At 36.6% G+C, this 14024-nt stretch overlaps 1 protein-coding gene across 3 annotated transcripts in view; it reads right to left on the bottom strand.

Moving 5' to 3' along the window:
* The window catches only part of pkn1a (protein kinase N1a), a 43634-nt gene that overhangs the window by 14104 nt on the left and 15506 nt on the right, over positions 1-14024 (bottom strand). Inside the window, exons 1-3 of one of the 3 annotated variants that reach the window (XM_016517390.1) lie at positions 9454-9685; positions 529-829; positions 126-274 (exon numbers count right to left, since the gene is read on the bottom strand). In XM_016517390.1, coding sequence (XP_016372876.1) covers positions 126-274; positions 529-829; positions 9454-9546 — 543 coding nt within the window. In that variant the 5' untranslated portion in view covers positions 9547-9685. Of the gene's footprint in view, positions 1-125; positions 275-528; positions 830-2340; positions 2467-9453; positions 9686-14024 lie in introns of those variants that run through there. The other 2 variants (XM_016517391.1, XM_016517392.1) reach the window with 2 other exon arrangements.

Below are 14024 nucleotides of genomic sequence, written 5' to 3'. Positions count from 1 at the left end.
ACAATAGTATTATTTTTTACTGTATTTTTCATTAAATAAATGGAACCTTGAACATAAAAGACTTCTTGTAGTCCAACCCCGATCACAAGTTTTGGAGCACAGCCTTTGTGTGTGCATGTGTATACCTTAGCGGAGCCGTTGGCATAGATGGGGATCATATTTTCGGCCCCCTGTTTGACTTTGAGTTCGATGTTTAACTGCCTTTCCAGGGCAGCGATTCTCTCCTTGTGCGCCGAAGACCTGCTCTCTGCTCCCGGAGACTGAGGAGCATCATCTAGGCAAAAGAAGTAAAAAAGCCAAGGTATTTAAGAACGTGAAAATCAGGGTTTTTGATATGAAAACATGAATTAATAATATTTCAGGTATCTATAATTTATGTCTTTAAACATATGTGTTTTTGTTGGATTTAAATATTTATGAGTATTCGAATTATGTATGTGCATCCACTCGAAATCAAAACATGAGTTATTTTTCTTTCATGATATCACTGTCATCATCACTCATACACAGCAGTCAGCATCCACTCACCACGTGAATCATCCGTCCCTTTGACGACGATATGAGCGTCCAGCTCTTGTAGCTCAGCGTGGAGCGAGTCCAGACGTCGATTAGAGCTCCTCAACTGACTCTCCACCTGCTGAGCATTTCGTTTATCGGTAGTGGCTCTGCGGAGATTCTCTGCTCCCACTTTGATCTTCAGCTCCTTCCGGATTTCCCTACGGATTCGCTCTCGCTGTTCATCCAGCCGCTGCTGAACACTTGAGTCAGAGAAATCGGAGCTGTGGTCCAAGCCTAGCTGCTCTAGTACTGACAACCCACCGGGATCACTCTGCAAAACAGAAAGATGAAGTTTAAAGATGAAGCACTCCCAGTCTCAAAGTCAAATTCAGCTTCAGATATCCTGAGATCTTAGTAATTCACTAAATGCACTCCATTGAGATCACTTCATTATCATCTTAGGTCTGACATAGCCAGACTTTTGAATGCTGGCATAAAGTCTCATCCACATTGTGGCTTATCTGGCCAAGATGTGCCCACAGGAAAAGACCATGTGACCAGCGAGTACAGTGTTCTTGCTTTTAGATGCTGTTGGGTAAATCTGAAATCTATGAGATCTGAAAAATAAACAACCAAAACAAAGGTGCAGCAATTTCAGCTACATAACTTGGAAACAAATTTGTGTTCTAGGATATACTGTTTACCTATTAGCCTATTTCTTTAAACAATGTCCCTTTAAACAACTTTATTTCAGGGTGGATTGATATAAACCTTGACTATAAAACTTGACTCCTGGAAATTGTGTAGAGGTCAGATTGGAAAAACTTTTGCAATATACACCAGCCATATTCGCTGTAACATAACATGAAAAATTGTGAGAACATCCCGAAATATCTCTCAGAAACTGTGGAGAATACACATCGGATCTATATAAAAAAAAAAAGTACCCACAAACAAACTAAAAAGTGCCTATCATCACTCCACTTGGAAGTTACTCACATTAGATTTACACAGCTCTGAAACCAACTAACTACAAATTAACGGTGGATTCCAGATATTTGGGGTCATTTTCCCTATTGTTTTCCATCCTGCTAGTCATGACTTCCACGTTGGGATACTATTCACTGCTCCAAAGATAACCCTGCCTGCCATAAACAAATTGCCCAAAAATCTTTGCAAGATATCAGCTATTATTGGTTTAACAAATAACAAAAAAGTAAATATGCTTCAATTTACCAAATTTAGAGAGATAATATAAACTCTCAGACAAAAGGGCTTTTTAAAAGCAACCGCCATTGATTTCACATGAATGCAAACAGTCTGAAGAAGTTCACTTTGACAGTAAAAAAAAAGAAAGAAAGAAAATCAATGCTGGGATGAGAGATATTAAAAAAAGCAAATACATCAGATGCAGCAGGACCAGAATGGATATTTTACAAAGAACTGACAGTTAAAATCCTATGTAAAAATACACAACCGCTTGCCAAATCTTCAAAAGAACACTGGAGATTTAGTTACACACTAAAACCACTTCATAAAACCTCAAACAAATGTTTTACAGGTTACACGCATTTGCACACTAGTTACACCCACTAAACAATCAAGAACAGTCAGCCAACACATTTTTTCCACAATTACGCAATTTTTAATATTGCTTTACTATTTACCAGTCATAATTTGTGAAACTGAACACTACGGTGACAATAATCTCCTACTGATTTGCTGTAGCAACTCTGTCCCGTACTCAACCTAAGGGAAACACATCCAATTGGCAAAAAAGCCCCTTTTCATCTATTGAAATTATTTTGAAAACCAACAGTCCTGTCAATCATAAAATGTCACCTGCATTTCCAGATATTCCCAGTGATCCCATTCACCAGACCAACACATTCTCCTCTCTCCGGCAATGAGACCAATATCCAGTAGCATAGAAACAGAGTGACAGAGGGAGACGGAGGAAAAGAGAGAGAAAGAGATGAGGGAAGGGAAAGCTGTGGTCGAGGGTCGCCCTCCCTGTGCAGGATATCCGGTTAAACCTCTGCACGCTCTCTTCCTGTTTTCTGCGACGCTTGGCTTTACTAGATGACACCAGTTTGGGGAATAAGGCTATTGTTTCCATGTACATGCATCTTTTCACTGTCAAGTAATAACACCCATGTTTCAATAGCACTTACTGTATCTTACGATGTGCAAGTGGTGTTAATTTATCAGTTTATAAAAACTGTTGAAGTACTAATATGCCTTCATTCAGTGTAACAGAAGACCTCTAAGAAACTAAGGCAGGAAGGACCTTCATAAACAATTCAGAGGAACATGGAGAAAAGCATTAGTACATGTGTGAGAGGGAGATAGCGATATACCAAGATAAACTCAGTAGTGGGGGTGGGCAGAATAAGCAAACGTAGACGACAGTTCAAAAGTTTGTGGTCGGGAAGATTTTTTATGTTTTTGAAAGAAGTCTCTCATTCTCACCAAGACCGCATTTATTTGATCCAAAATACAGTAATACTGTGAATTATTATTACAATTTAAAATAACTGCTCTTTTTAAATGTATAGGCTATTAGTGAAATTTGAATTTTCAGCATCATTACTCCAGTTTTCAGTGTCACATGATCCTTCATAAATCATTCTAATGCGCTGATTTAGCTAGTGCTCAAAAAAACATTTCTTGATATTATCAGAGAACTTCTGAATGGTATAGGCCTATATCATTTAACATTACATATTGTGATTAGATATATGGGTGGGCAATCTGAGGGCATCTTGAAGACGTCCACAATCTAATTTTACAAACAAATCATAGAAACTGTGACCTTTTACATACTATAAATGTGTCATATTATGTTAGTATGTAAATATATCCACACAGCTTTCAGTTGGCAGGAAGTTATTAACATGTTAGAGCAAAAAAGAAACATGGATGAATGGGAAAGTGAAGAGTGGGATATGTTGGACATTAAAAGGAGTTATTAAAGGGGTCATATGATGCGATTTCAAGTTTTCCTTTCTCTTTGGAGTGTTACAAGCTGATTGTGCATAGATAAGATCCCTGAAGTTGCAAAGACTAAAGTCTCAAAACCAAAGAGATATTGTTTATCAAAGTTAAGACTCTGCCACGCCCCCCTAAAACGGCTCATTCTAACACGCCCCCACATATCTACCTCACTATATGGAAATATTTGCATAATGCCGTCCAAATGTGCACGCAAAGAAAGAAGGCATGGTTTCAGTAACCGCAGTTAGTGTTGAAGCAGCCATGTCAGGGAGACGCTGTGTGTTTCAGTGCGAAAGCAAAAGCACTTTATTTGGATCACTTACAACAGAACAGCAATGCATTTTATGGACGACCGTTTCGTGAACCTAGGAGAGGAGGTAATTCTGACTTTGCTATGACAATCTGGCGCTTCTGAATCAGCTACTGTTTTGTTATTAGTTTAAGTATTTGCTATTGACTGTTCAAATGCGGAGTTTTGCGCATCGTGTGTGCGCGAGCGAGCGAGAGAGAGAGAGAGAGAGAAAGAGAGACAGGGTCACATCACAGTGGAGTCAGCTGTCTTAACCGTGGCTTGTGTACTGCAAACACATACCAGCTTCATCACTGTGTCTGTCACGCGACTCTGTTCCCCTTTCGGGCTCTGTCTTTACATTTATTTTGAAAGATGAAGCTCGCGATTATGGTAAGGGGCGTTACATTTCCGACGAGTGCTTGCGGTGTTCGGCCAATCACAATGCACTGGGTCAGCTGGCCAATCAGAGCAGACTGCACTTGTCGGAAGGAGGGGCTTTGTAGAAAACGAAGCGTTTGAGAGAGGCGGGGCATAGAGGACCTACAATAATGTACAGTATTTGAAAAATAATGTGTTTTTTTAACATTAAAGCATGTCAACATATTCTGTTACACCAAATACACAAAATAATGATCTTTAAAAAAGCATCATATGACCCCTTTAAAAGTGTAATAAAGCCATGAAAGTGAATCGAATCCGGTAATGACTGACAGGCGGCTTTCTGTGCGCGCGCTCCAAGATGGAGAGGAACATAGACACGTGAAGTATATTTTAGGCATAAATAATCAGATGCGCACAAAAAATATCAAAATGTTCTCACCTGCTTGGTGTGTATTTACGTAAACACAGTCAGTTTTGTCTTAAGTGAATGTAATCAGTTCGTAAACAGAAAATAGGACGTGTGTCAGTATATTAGATCCAGCCTAATAAACCTCCTGCTGTCTGTATCATTTAATGTTAATCAAACAACAAAATAAAAAGAGAAAATCACTCACTGCTCATAACTGAATAACTTTTGTAGCTTTAATAAAAAAAAATGTAGTGTTGCATTTTACATTTGATTACTTTATTTCAGTTTCTGCAGTATTTCTTACCTGAAAAATGCTACTGTTAAATAGACTTACCTGCAACATAAAGCCCTTTGTTCTGTTGTATTTATTTGTTCTATTGCTTGTCATTTGTTTCTGTTGTTCTGACTTGTATTCAATAAGCTTAAAGGTGCTGTATGTAAGTTTTTGACTCTACTAAAGCACAAAAATACCATAATATGTTTGCAGATATTTAAGAAACATGCTAAGTTAACATATTTGTTTATCTGAAAAACAATACTACAGTCAGTTATTCTCCTTTGAAAATGTGCGTTCCGTGACGGAATGTCGATCTTTGTTTTGGTTTGTGAAACCCGCCCACTGCCAGTTTAGCCAATTGTATTTCGGCACACCGGGTTGCCAGTTGGCGGGAAACACAGCGAATTTCATTTCAGTCATGGAAGCTGGCAAACGAAAGGGGTCAGAGAGGGAAATAGAACTTTCTGCCCATCCTAAAAAGCCTTGACATCCATCCAAAAAACATTATGATCAACAACAATATAATAAAAGCAGAATAAATATTGGAGATGCGTTTGAGAGATGGTTGTTGGTGTCGTCAATCTGGCAACCTGCGTGTGCATCAAGTCTGAGGAGGAGGGACTGGGTGAAAAAAACCCTCTCCAATATTTTGAATTTGGACTGCAATACCTAGTTCAACCACTCGGTGTCATTCCTACATACAGCACCTTTAAGGACTTTTAACTTATATTAATTAGGCTTAGTTTCTATTGTTCAGTAACTTGCAAAATAGTAAAAGTAATAGTAAAAACCAACATGAAAATGAATCATTATAAGCTTGTGGATCATGATCATGCCTGAAAAAAATCATAATATGATATTTTTGCCATATGGGCCACCCCATATGTCCAAAAAAAAAAACACACTCAAAAAGGGTCTAAAGTGTAGTAGCTATATTGCTATAGTATAGCTGGGCATAATATATTGTTTATCTGAGACGTTTGCATCAGATTTCAAACTCTCAGTTTCTTAGCTCCTTCTGTGATTTCAACATATCACACACGCTGTATGACATCAACCTTGTTAATTATGACTGGAAATTGCCAGTTTGAAGTCAAAGAGCTTAAAGGGTTAGTTCACCCAAAAATAAAAATTAGGCTGCGTTTTACTCACCCCCGATGCATCCTAGGTCTATATGACTTTCTTCTTTCAGACGAATCCAGTCGGAGTTATATTAAAAATTGTCTTTGATCTTTCCCCCGGGAGCCGTGTGAGACACTTTTTTTTGTGGAAGTGTGCTTTTTTTTCACGTTTTTTGGACAGAAGCAATGCAACACCCGCTGAGTGCAACGATAGAGCTTGAAAGATCAAAGACAATTTTTAATATACCTCCGACTGGATTCGTCTGAAAGAAGAAAGTCATATACACCTAGGATGCATCGGGGGTGAGTAAAACGCAGCCTAATTTTTATTTTTGGGTGAACTAACCCTTTAAAGCAGCTGCTCTGAAGTCTTTGATGCATTCAGCTATTGTGAAACTGAAACTCACAAACAGGACATATATGCCCAAATTAAGCCAACAGATGCAAATTGGAATTCCAATACAGTTTTGATCCTCTAAACATCTTTTTTTTTTTTTACAGCAGACACCCTGAAGATTAGCAGACCCTGTGATCAAACTGCAATCTGATAAAAGCAAATGAACACGTAGAGCCTGAGGCTGATGCAGATAATTGCAAAAACACCATTTCAACACTAGCAGAGATTCAGCTTCAGATAAACTAGCTCACAATGACTAGACTGTTGCAGTAAAGTTTACCTTACACAAAAACACATGAGTCATTTACAGTAACAGAAGCGATGAGTGTGTGAGAAAGATTTCTGACTCACTGGCATCAAAATAGCCCTTTACTACAGGACCTACTTGGCTTGGCTTTAGTTTACACAAGTAACAAAACGGTAATGTAAATTAATCTGACTTTATACCTAAACTGCCAATGATTTGGGGTTGGTAAGGTTATTTTTCTCTTATGCTCACCAAGTAAAAATAATGTAAAACAGAAATAATGTGATATATTATTAAAATTAAAATTAACTGTTTTATATATATTAGTGCTGGGCGGTATGACCAAAAATTTATATCACGGTATTTGTCAAAATTATACCGGTTTTACGGTATATGACAGTATTTTAATTTTTTTTCATGCATGACCGGGTGTTAAACATATTTTCTACTGATGGTATTTTAAAAATTCATATCATAACAAAAATAAACACCGGTATTCGGTATTAACCGGTATACCGCCCAGCACTAATATATATATATATATATATATACAGTATATATATTATAAAATGTAATGTATTCCTGTGATGCAAAGCTGAATTTTCAGCATCATTACTCCAGTCTTCAGTGTCACATGATCCTTCAGAAATCATTCTGATATGCTGATTTGCTGCTCAAAAAACATTTAACATGTTATTAGAACATTTATGATGCTTAATATTTTGTGAAAACCGTGAAACAATCAGTATCCTTTGATAAATAGACAATTCAAAGGAACTGCATTTATTTAAAACAGAAATCTTTTGTAAAACTATGAATGTTTTACTATCACTTTTGATCTATTTAATTCATCCTTACTAAATAAAAATATTAATTTCTTCTGCATTTTCTTCATCTGCATTAAAAATAGGGGCTTGTCTGAAATCAGACTTAATCTAAAACATCAAATGTGATCATTTCAAACCCCAAAGTCCAGGTACAACATAACAGAGATAATAGCCTTGTATTGTAGCTTGTATATCCAAGTGTGCATGCTCATTTTTTCTTCTTTTCTTTTTCTTCATTCTCTAACACTCACTGGAAATTAATATTTAAAAAACACTAAATTTAATAATACTGTTAAATGTAATCTTTTGAATACACTTCTTATAGGATTTAAAATATTAGTAATTTTTTTTTATTATTCAGAAAAAAGTAGTATAGAATTTTAATATCTCCCATTTATCAGGAAATGTATTATCGGTTTGTTTTTTTATGCCAGAATCTGGTGCAAATGTGTCCTGGATATGTGTCTGAAGATGGACATAGTTTATTTAAACAACCATGAGCACCATTAACAAATATCAAAACTTCAATCAAACTTGGACTAAAACCAATTCACATTTCCTGGCACCCAGAAGCTGACCGTAGTACAAGATCACTGCAATAACAACCCTAAACACTCTTCTGTGGGACTCTTTCTGGGACACAACATCAGAGCTAATCGCTGTGGTTACAGTGATACGGTTTCAGCAACAATGGTTTAAGCGTACAACCACAGCATCCTTTCGACCATTCCACTTGAATGCAAGTCATCAGATCTCTACTGAGACAACATCTAAGGCCAGTTTGATGGGGCAGCTCACACATGCATCAGCTCTCACAAAGGACTAGAAATGACCTACGAGAGAGCAAGACAGGATATGAAGAGTGTCAGACAGAGGAAGAGCATTAACAATGACAGAAAAGCACAAGGGAGAGTCAGAAGAGGAAGAGGGGGATGTGAGGAAATGACGTGATGCAACTCGCAAAGATATCAAATGTTGGGGGAGGGATGGAGGACGCGTCCCACAAAGAAAACAAAAGTCGGTCCACACAAGACTAGTTTAACTCTTAGAAAAAATAAAGAGGGAGAAATAGACAGGAACAAGAAAAACCTGGAAAGCCAAAGGTGGTGATAAAAACAGCTCTGTTTTTTAAGGAAGTACAAATGGACAAGTAAAGTATTGCAGCACTGCATTAAAAAAATAAATGTAAATAATTTGTAAACGTAACTTTTTTTTTTATTTATAAAACATTATATTCATAAAGTTCATTAATATTTTGCAATGCTATACTATATATTCTAAAATAAAGTAAAACAATTTATTATAGGTATAAATGGTATTAACATTTATTATATATTTTACACTTTTTTTATTTTAAATGATTTACATTGGCGTGTAAAAAATGATATTTATTTATGATATTTATTTTTTAATACAAATAATATTTATTTATATCATTTTATAATAATATAATTTATAACACAATATAGTCACAATACATCTTTAATAGAAAGAAAAATACAATTGCAAACTGCAAAAAGTATTGCAGCACTGCCTTTGTATCAATATATAAAAAAATAAAAATGTAAATAATTTTAAATGCAACTTTTAAAAAAAATCAAATACACTGTAATTACAGACTGTATTAATATTTTGCGATCTAATATTATATAAACTATTTCAAACTATATTTAAAGTCTCTAATTGCTGCATTGATACTTTTACATTTTTTACTTAAAATGATTTAAAGTGACGTAAAAAAAATTTTATATTTATATTTAATAATGTTTTATTTTTTAATACAAATAATAGATATCTATGTAACAATATAATACATTTATAATAGATTATGGCCACAATACATTTCTTTAAACAAACTAATTTGTTTAAACACAACAATTTGCATTCTTGCACAACACATTTCACACTACTGCAGCTATAGTACACTGAATATGAACTGCATTCCAGTGTCGATTCTAAAACTTTATTCTAGAGAATTCTTTACATAAACACTGTATGTGGGCCTACCCCTTGTGTAGCTGAAGTCTCTGGATGGCTGATGTTGTTGTCGTCGTTGTGCTGCTCTGTGAGGGATGTATGTCTTCCCTCCTCGTTAGCCATGTCACACCCTTTATCTCCCTGCGTCTGCCCACCCGGCCGTGATAAAGACTGCTAATAAAATCTCCCACTCTTCCCGCCGAGACCCTCTTTATCAAAACCACTTCACAACAGAGACAGCTTCCCCCTTGACTAAAGAAAAGCGAAAAAAACGGAAGCGGTGTGGGGGTGAGCTGCAGGAAGGAGGAGAAAAAAGCAAGACGACAGATTAAGACACTGAGAGAAAGTGTGACAAAGCTCCACCCCTCAACTACACTTCAACGAGCAAGTCGATCTAAACTCTTTCCAGTCATGCGTGCTGCATTTTGTGTAGTCTACAGAGAAACAGATGCAAGCAGTTGCACTGAGATGCGATACAAAGATCACCATCATCATCTAAACAGAACACAAAGAGTATGTCACTGACAGTAACTGAGTGAGGACACAGGAAGAAATCAAAAAGTAAAGTTGAAATTTTTGCATTATGCAGGTTTTCTGCATTTTTTTCATGTGAACTATTACTTTAATAATCATATGACACTTTACCCAGTATACCCAGAATCTAATGAGTAAGAAGAGTTCCAAAACGGGGAAATGAATCGTGAAAAGAGGAAAATAGAAAGACAAACAAAAAATGAGAACAAGCATGTAAGGGTTATGAAAAGGTAAAAGAATGAAGATAATAAATGTCACTTTTACAGCACATGCAGGCCAGTAAAAGTCAAATAACAATGTTTAGGGCTTTTCACAAAGGGCTTAACCCCGGGTTATCGTCCTTGTAAACTCCAGTTTACAAGAATGTTTAACAGCAGGGTTAGCAGCGCTTTTTACTTGGGGATATGAAATCCTTGCTCCGGAGCATGGATAGCACTGCTTTTGTGGTGTTAACCCTACATTGCAGTGTCAAACTCAGGCCCTGTTTACACTAGTGCGTTTTTGTTTTAAAACAGCGTTTTAAAATGATAACGATCCTCGTCTACACTTGCATTTTCACTGCATTTCAGAAACGTTCTCTGTCCACACTACACAACCAAAAATGCATGTCACATGACCATTCATGCAGGTACAACAATGAGCATAATGTTACTGTTTACACAATCATCAAGGATAAACAGAGCGAATGTGGGCAGCCACGCCATCATTTTCAAAAGTCTCCGTTTCGGTCCGTTTACACTGAGACGCAACCCCGGAGTTTTCAAACTAAAACGGGGTGTGCAGCATTTTCGAAAGTCTCCGTTTTCGAGTATCGAAAACACAGAAGTAGTGTAAATGACAGGCGTAACCGTAGCAAAAGTTATGCATTTTAAAACAAAAACGCACTAGTGTAAATGTAGCCTCATACTGTATGAAATGATGTGTGTTAGAATGTTATGGCTAGATACTTAGCAACCGACACCCAATCACCAGTGTTGGGAAAGTTACTTTGAAAATGTAATCTGTTATAGATTACAAGTTACCCTGTTTAAAATGTAATAACTTAAGTAGTGTAATTATTTCAATTACTTTATTAAAATAATGTAACTGATTACATTTGATTACTCTTTGATCACTTTTCTAAATTTCCAATGAATGTTTTCAACTGTTAATCATTTTCTAACATTTAAATCAGGCAGGGTTAACCTTACAGTAGTACTCAACACTGATTACTATCAGACTTTTAAAATCCTTTGTCACTTTAATATTATAAATTAATTTTAAAGCACAGCCACCACAAAATCAGACACCTCCTTTACTTTGAGATAGTTCTGAGGTTATGTACAGATTTAAAATTATAATATTTTGAAATCAAATCTCTGCATAGCTACGACAGGAAACACTGGCATCTAAAAATGGCAAAAAACTGTTGATCTTAAAATATAAAGCATATACATAAATCCAAATAGGAAATAAAACAGTTATCGGATAAGCATGTGTCCTAAACTCATGAAACGTTGGTGTCTCATTGGTATCAATCCATTATGGTGTCTCATAATGGATTACAGTTACATTTATTTTGTAAATTACGTAATGTAACGTAACAGGGTCAAGAGCTGTGCCAGCAACATAATGGTCATAGGTTCAATTCCCAGGGCGACTGTACACCTTCAATGCACTGTACATGCATAAAATGTAAATCATAGCATACAGTATGCATATTTTGGGGGCTTATTATTACCACAACCCCCAAATTCAGTGTATGATGGGACTGCAACAGCAAGAAGACTCACTGATTGCCATCTCCTGATATTCACTAAGCATTTAAGTAAAATTATGTGCTCTGGTGTATCAGAAGAGTAGAGATTTGTTAAAGGGGTCATATAATGCTGCTAAAAAGAACATTATTTTGTGTATTTGGTGTAATGAAATGTGTTTATGCGGTTTAAAGTAAAAAAAAACACATTATTTTCCACATACTGTACATTATTGTTTCTCCTCTATGCCCGCCTTCTTTTTTTGTGTGAACATTTGGGCGGCGTTATGCAAATTTTCCCACATAGTGAGGTAGATATGTGGCGGCGTGTTCGAACGAGCCGTTTTATGTAGGTGTGGCTGACTCTTAACTTTGATAAAGAATATCTCTTTGGATTTGAGACTTTAGTCTTTACAACTTTACAGATCTTCTTTATGCACCAAGAGCTTGTAACACTCCAAAGAGAAAGGAAAAAATGAAATCGCATCATATGACCCCTTTAAGAAAAGAAATCCCAGGTGTTGAATACAGGTTGCACTGCCATGCTTGAACACCAGGGGGCGATTGCTGTTTGAACAGAATTTTTAAACGAAATAAGATTAAAAGTGTCTGTTTGATATCAGTTTGCAGTAGAGACCTTCACTGACATTACTTTGGAAGACTGTTGCTGCAATAATAACAGACATTGTAAAAGACAGAATGCAGATGCATACAGAGTCAGAAGAAATTTGTTAAAGGCAGATAAATAATAAGAGATATAAAGGTATAAAGATATTAGCAAGCGGTAAAATGTCAGGAAATGTAGAGTTAACTGTTATCAACCAGATTCCACTCAGTTTCACTTTAGATCTGGTCCCAGATGTCATTCCGTCACTTTCAGAGCGTGCCTAAAAGCCCTGGGTTTAATTAAGATTTAACGGCAAGATGCAGCCAACAAAAAATTGCCTGAACTCAGTATGTGTGAGGCGGGAAGGTTGTTTAGGGTGTGTACACATCATTTCTGACTTGTTTAAAATCCTTAAGCAAGCTCCCAAAACTAAACACACACTAAATCAGTAATAGAAACATGTCTATCCTGTTTGCGGACTCTGTTATGCAAATACTTACACTTACACTCCATACACCATTTTGGCATCAGTTTGTGTGTTCTCTGTGAATTGAACCCATGATCTTAATGAGAGATGCTTGATGCTTTATAATCAACAAAGCTGTCACAGCCAGTACACACTGAACCTACCTTTTCAGTGTCAGCTGATGTTTTTTCACCACTTTTTGTCATAAGAAAGCACATAAGTGTCATGAATAAACATTTATGATAATGGAGGGACAGGCATAAAACCGTGCACCTCTGAACAGCACTTGAAGAAAGTCTCCAAGACAACCCTAATATGAGTCCTTGTGCTGTTCAGCCCAAACTATAACCGAGCAGTGCTCATTGTCAGGTCACGCTTACTCAAACACACACACACACACACACACTCAAACACACACACACACACACACACACACAAACACACACACACACACACAGAGGGAGCTCTATTCAGCTGCTGTGGCTTGTGAGCATGCCAGCAATTCTAAGATCAGTCAAAGCCCTGCGGCCAAATGACTGTCCTTCCTTCTGTTTCGCTCTCTCTCTCTGCCCAGTCATGAGCTCTGGATTCATTTACCCTCATTTCATCTGTAGCTTGAACATTTGAAAAACATTTACTAATTAAAAATGACAATGAACTTTAGAGAGAGAGAGAAATAAAGAATCAATACGCAAGAGAGACAGAAACAGAGAGGGGTATGACTGTGACAAATAGAGAGGACAACCTAGAAATGTCTACTTTAAAGTCAGCATGAAATGAAAATTCACCAAATTCTCTAAATGCATGTTATTGATCTTAACAAGATTTATTTTATTTTATTTTTTGACCTTTTGATTTTTAATCAAGCCATTCTTCCATCAAAAACTGCTGACATTCTAGACTTTTGCATTATCATCATTAGTCTGCTTAAAATCACCCCTTTCTTACAATCTACTGCAAGCTGGTATATTAAGATGCCTCCATCCAATCAACAACTGATGGACAGAACCAAGTCCCGCCCTTTTTACCATAATACTCAGAAGTATGTCACAATACGGAAAAAAGATGTCACTACATCCGTTTCATCACGACTTTAAGGAAGTCCTGTATAATTAGGCAGGTTTTCAGTTCACTGACCCTGACGCCCTTTAATAAGAGGTGTTTACACAAGATGCAACAAAGAGCAAGAAAAAAAAAAGAAAAAGAGAGAGAGAAAAATCTAGGAGAACTAGTTGACTACAGCAGCACATCCCCCCCCC

Source organism: Sinocyclocheilus rhinocerous, unplaced genomic scaffold (genome assembly GCF_001515625.1).
Source record: "Sinocyclocheilus rhinocerous isolate Xijiao unplaced genomic scaffold, SAMN03320098_v1.1 scaffold508, whole genome shotgun sequence".
Lineage (NCBI taxonomy): Eukaryota > Metazoa > Chordata > Actinopteri > Cypriniformes > Cyprinidae > Sinocyclocheilus > Sinocyclocheilus rhinocerous.
Note: the sequence above shows the minus strand (reverse complement) of the source record. Positions and strands in the feature narration are given on the sequence as shown.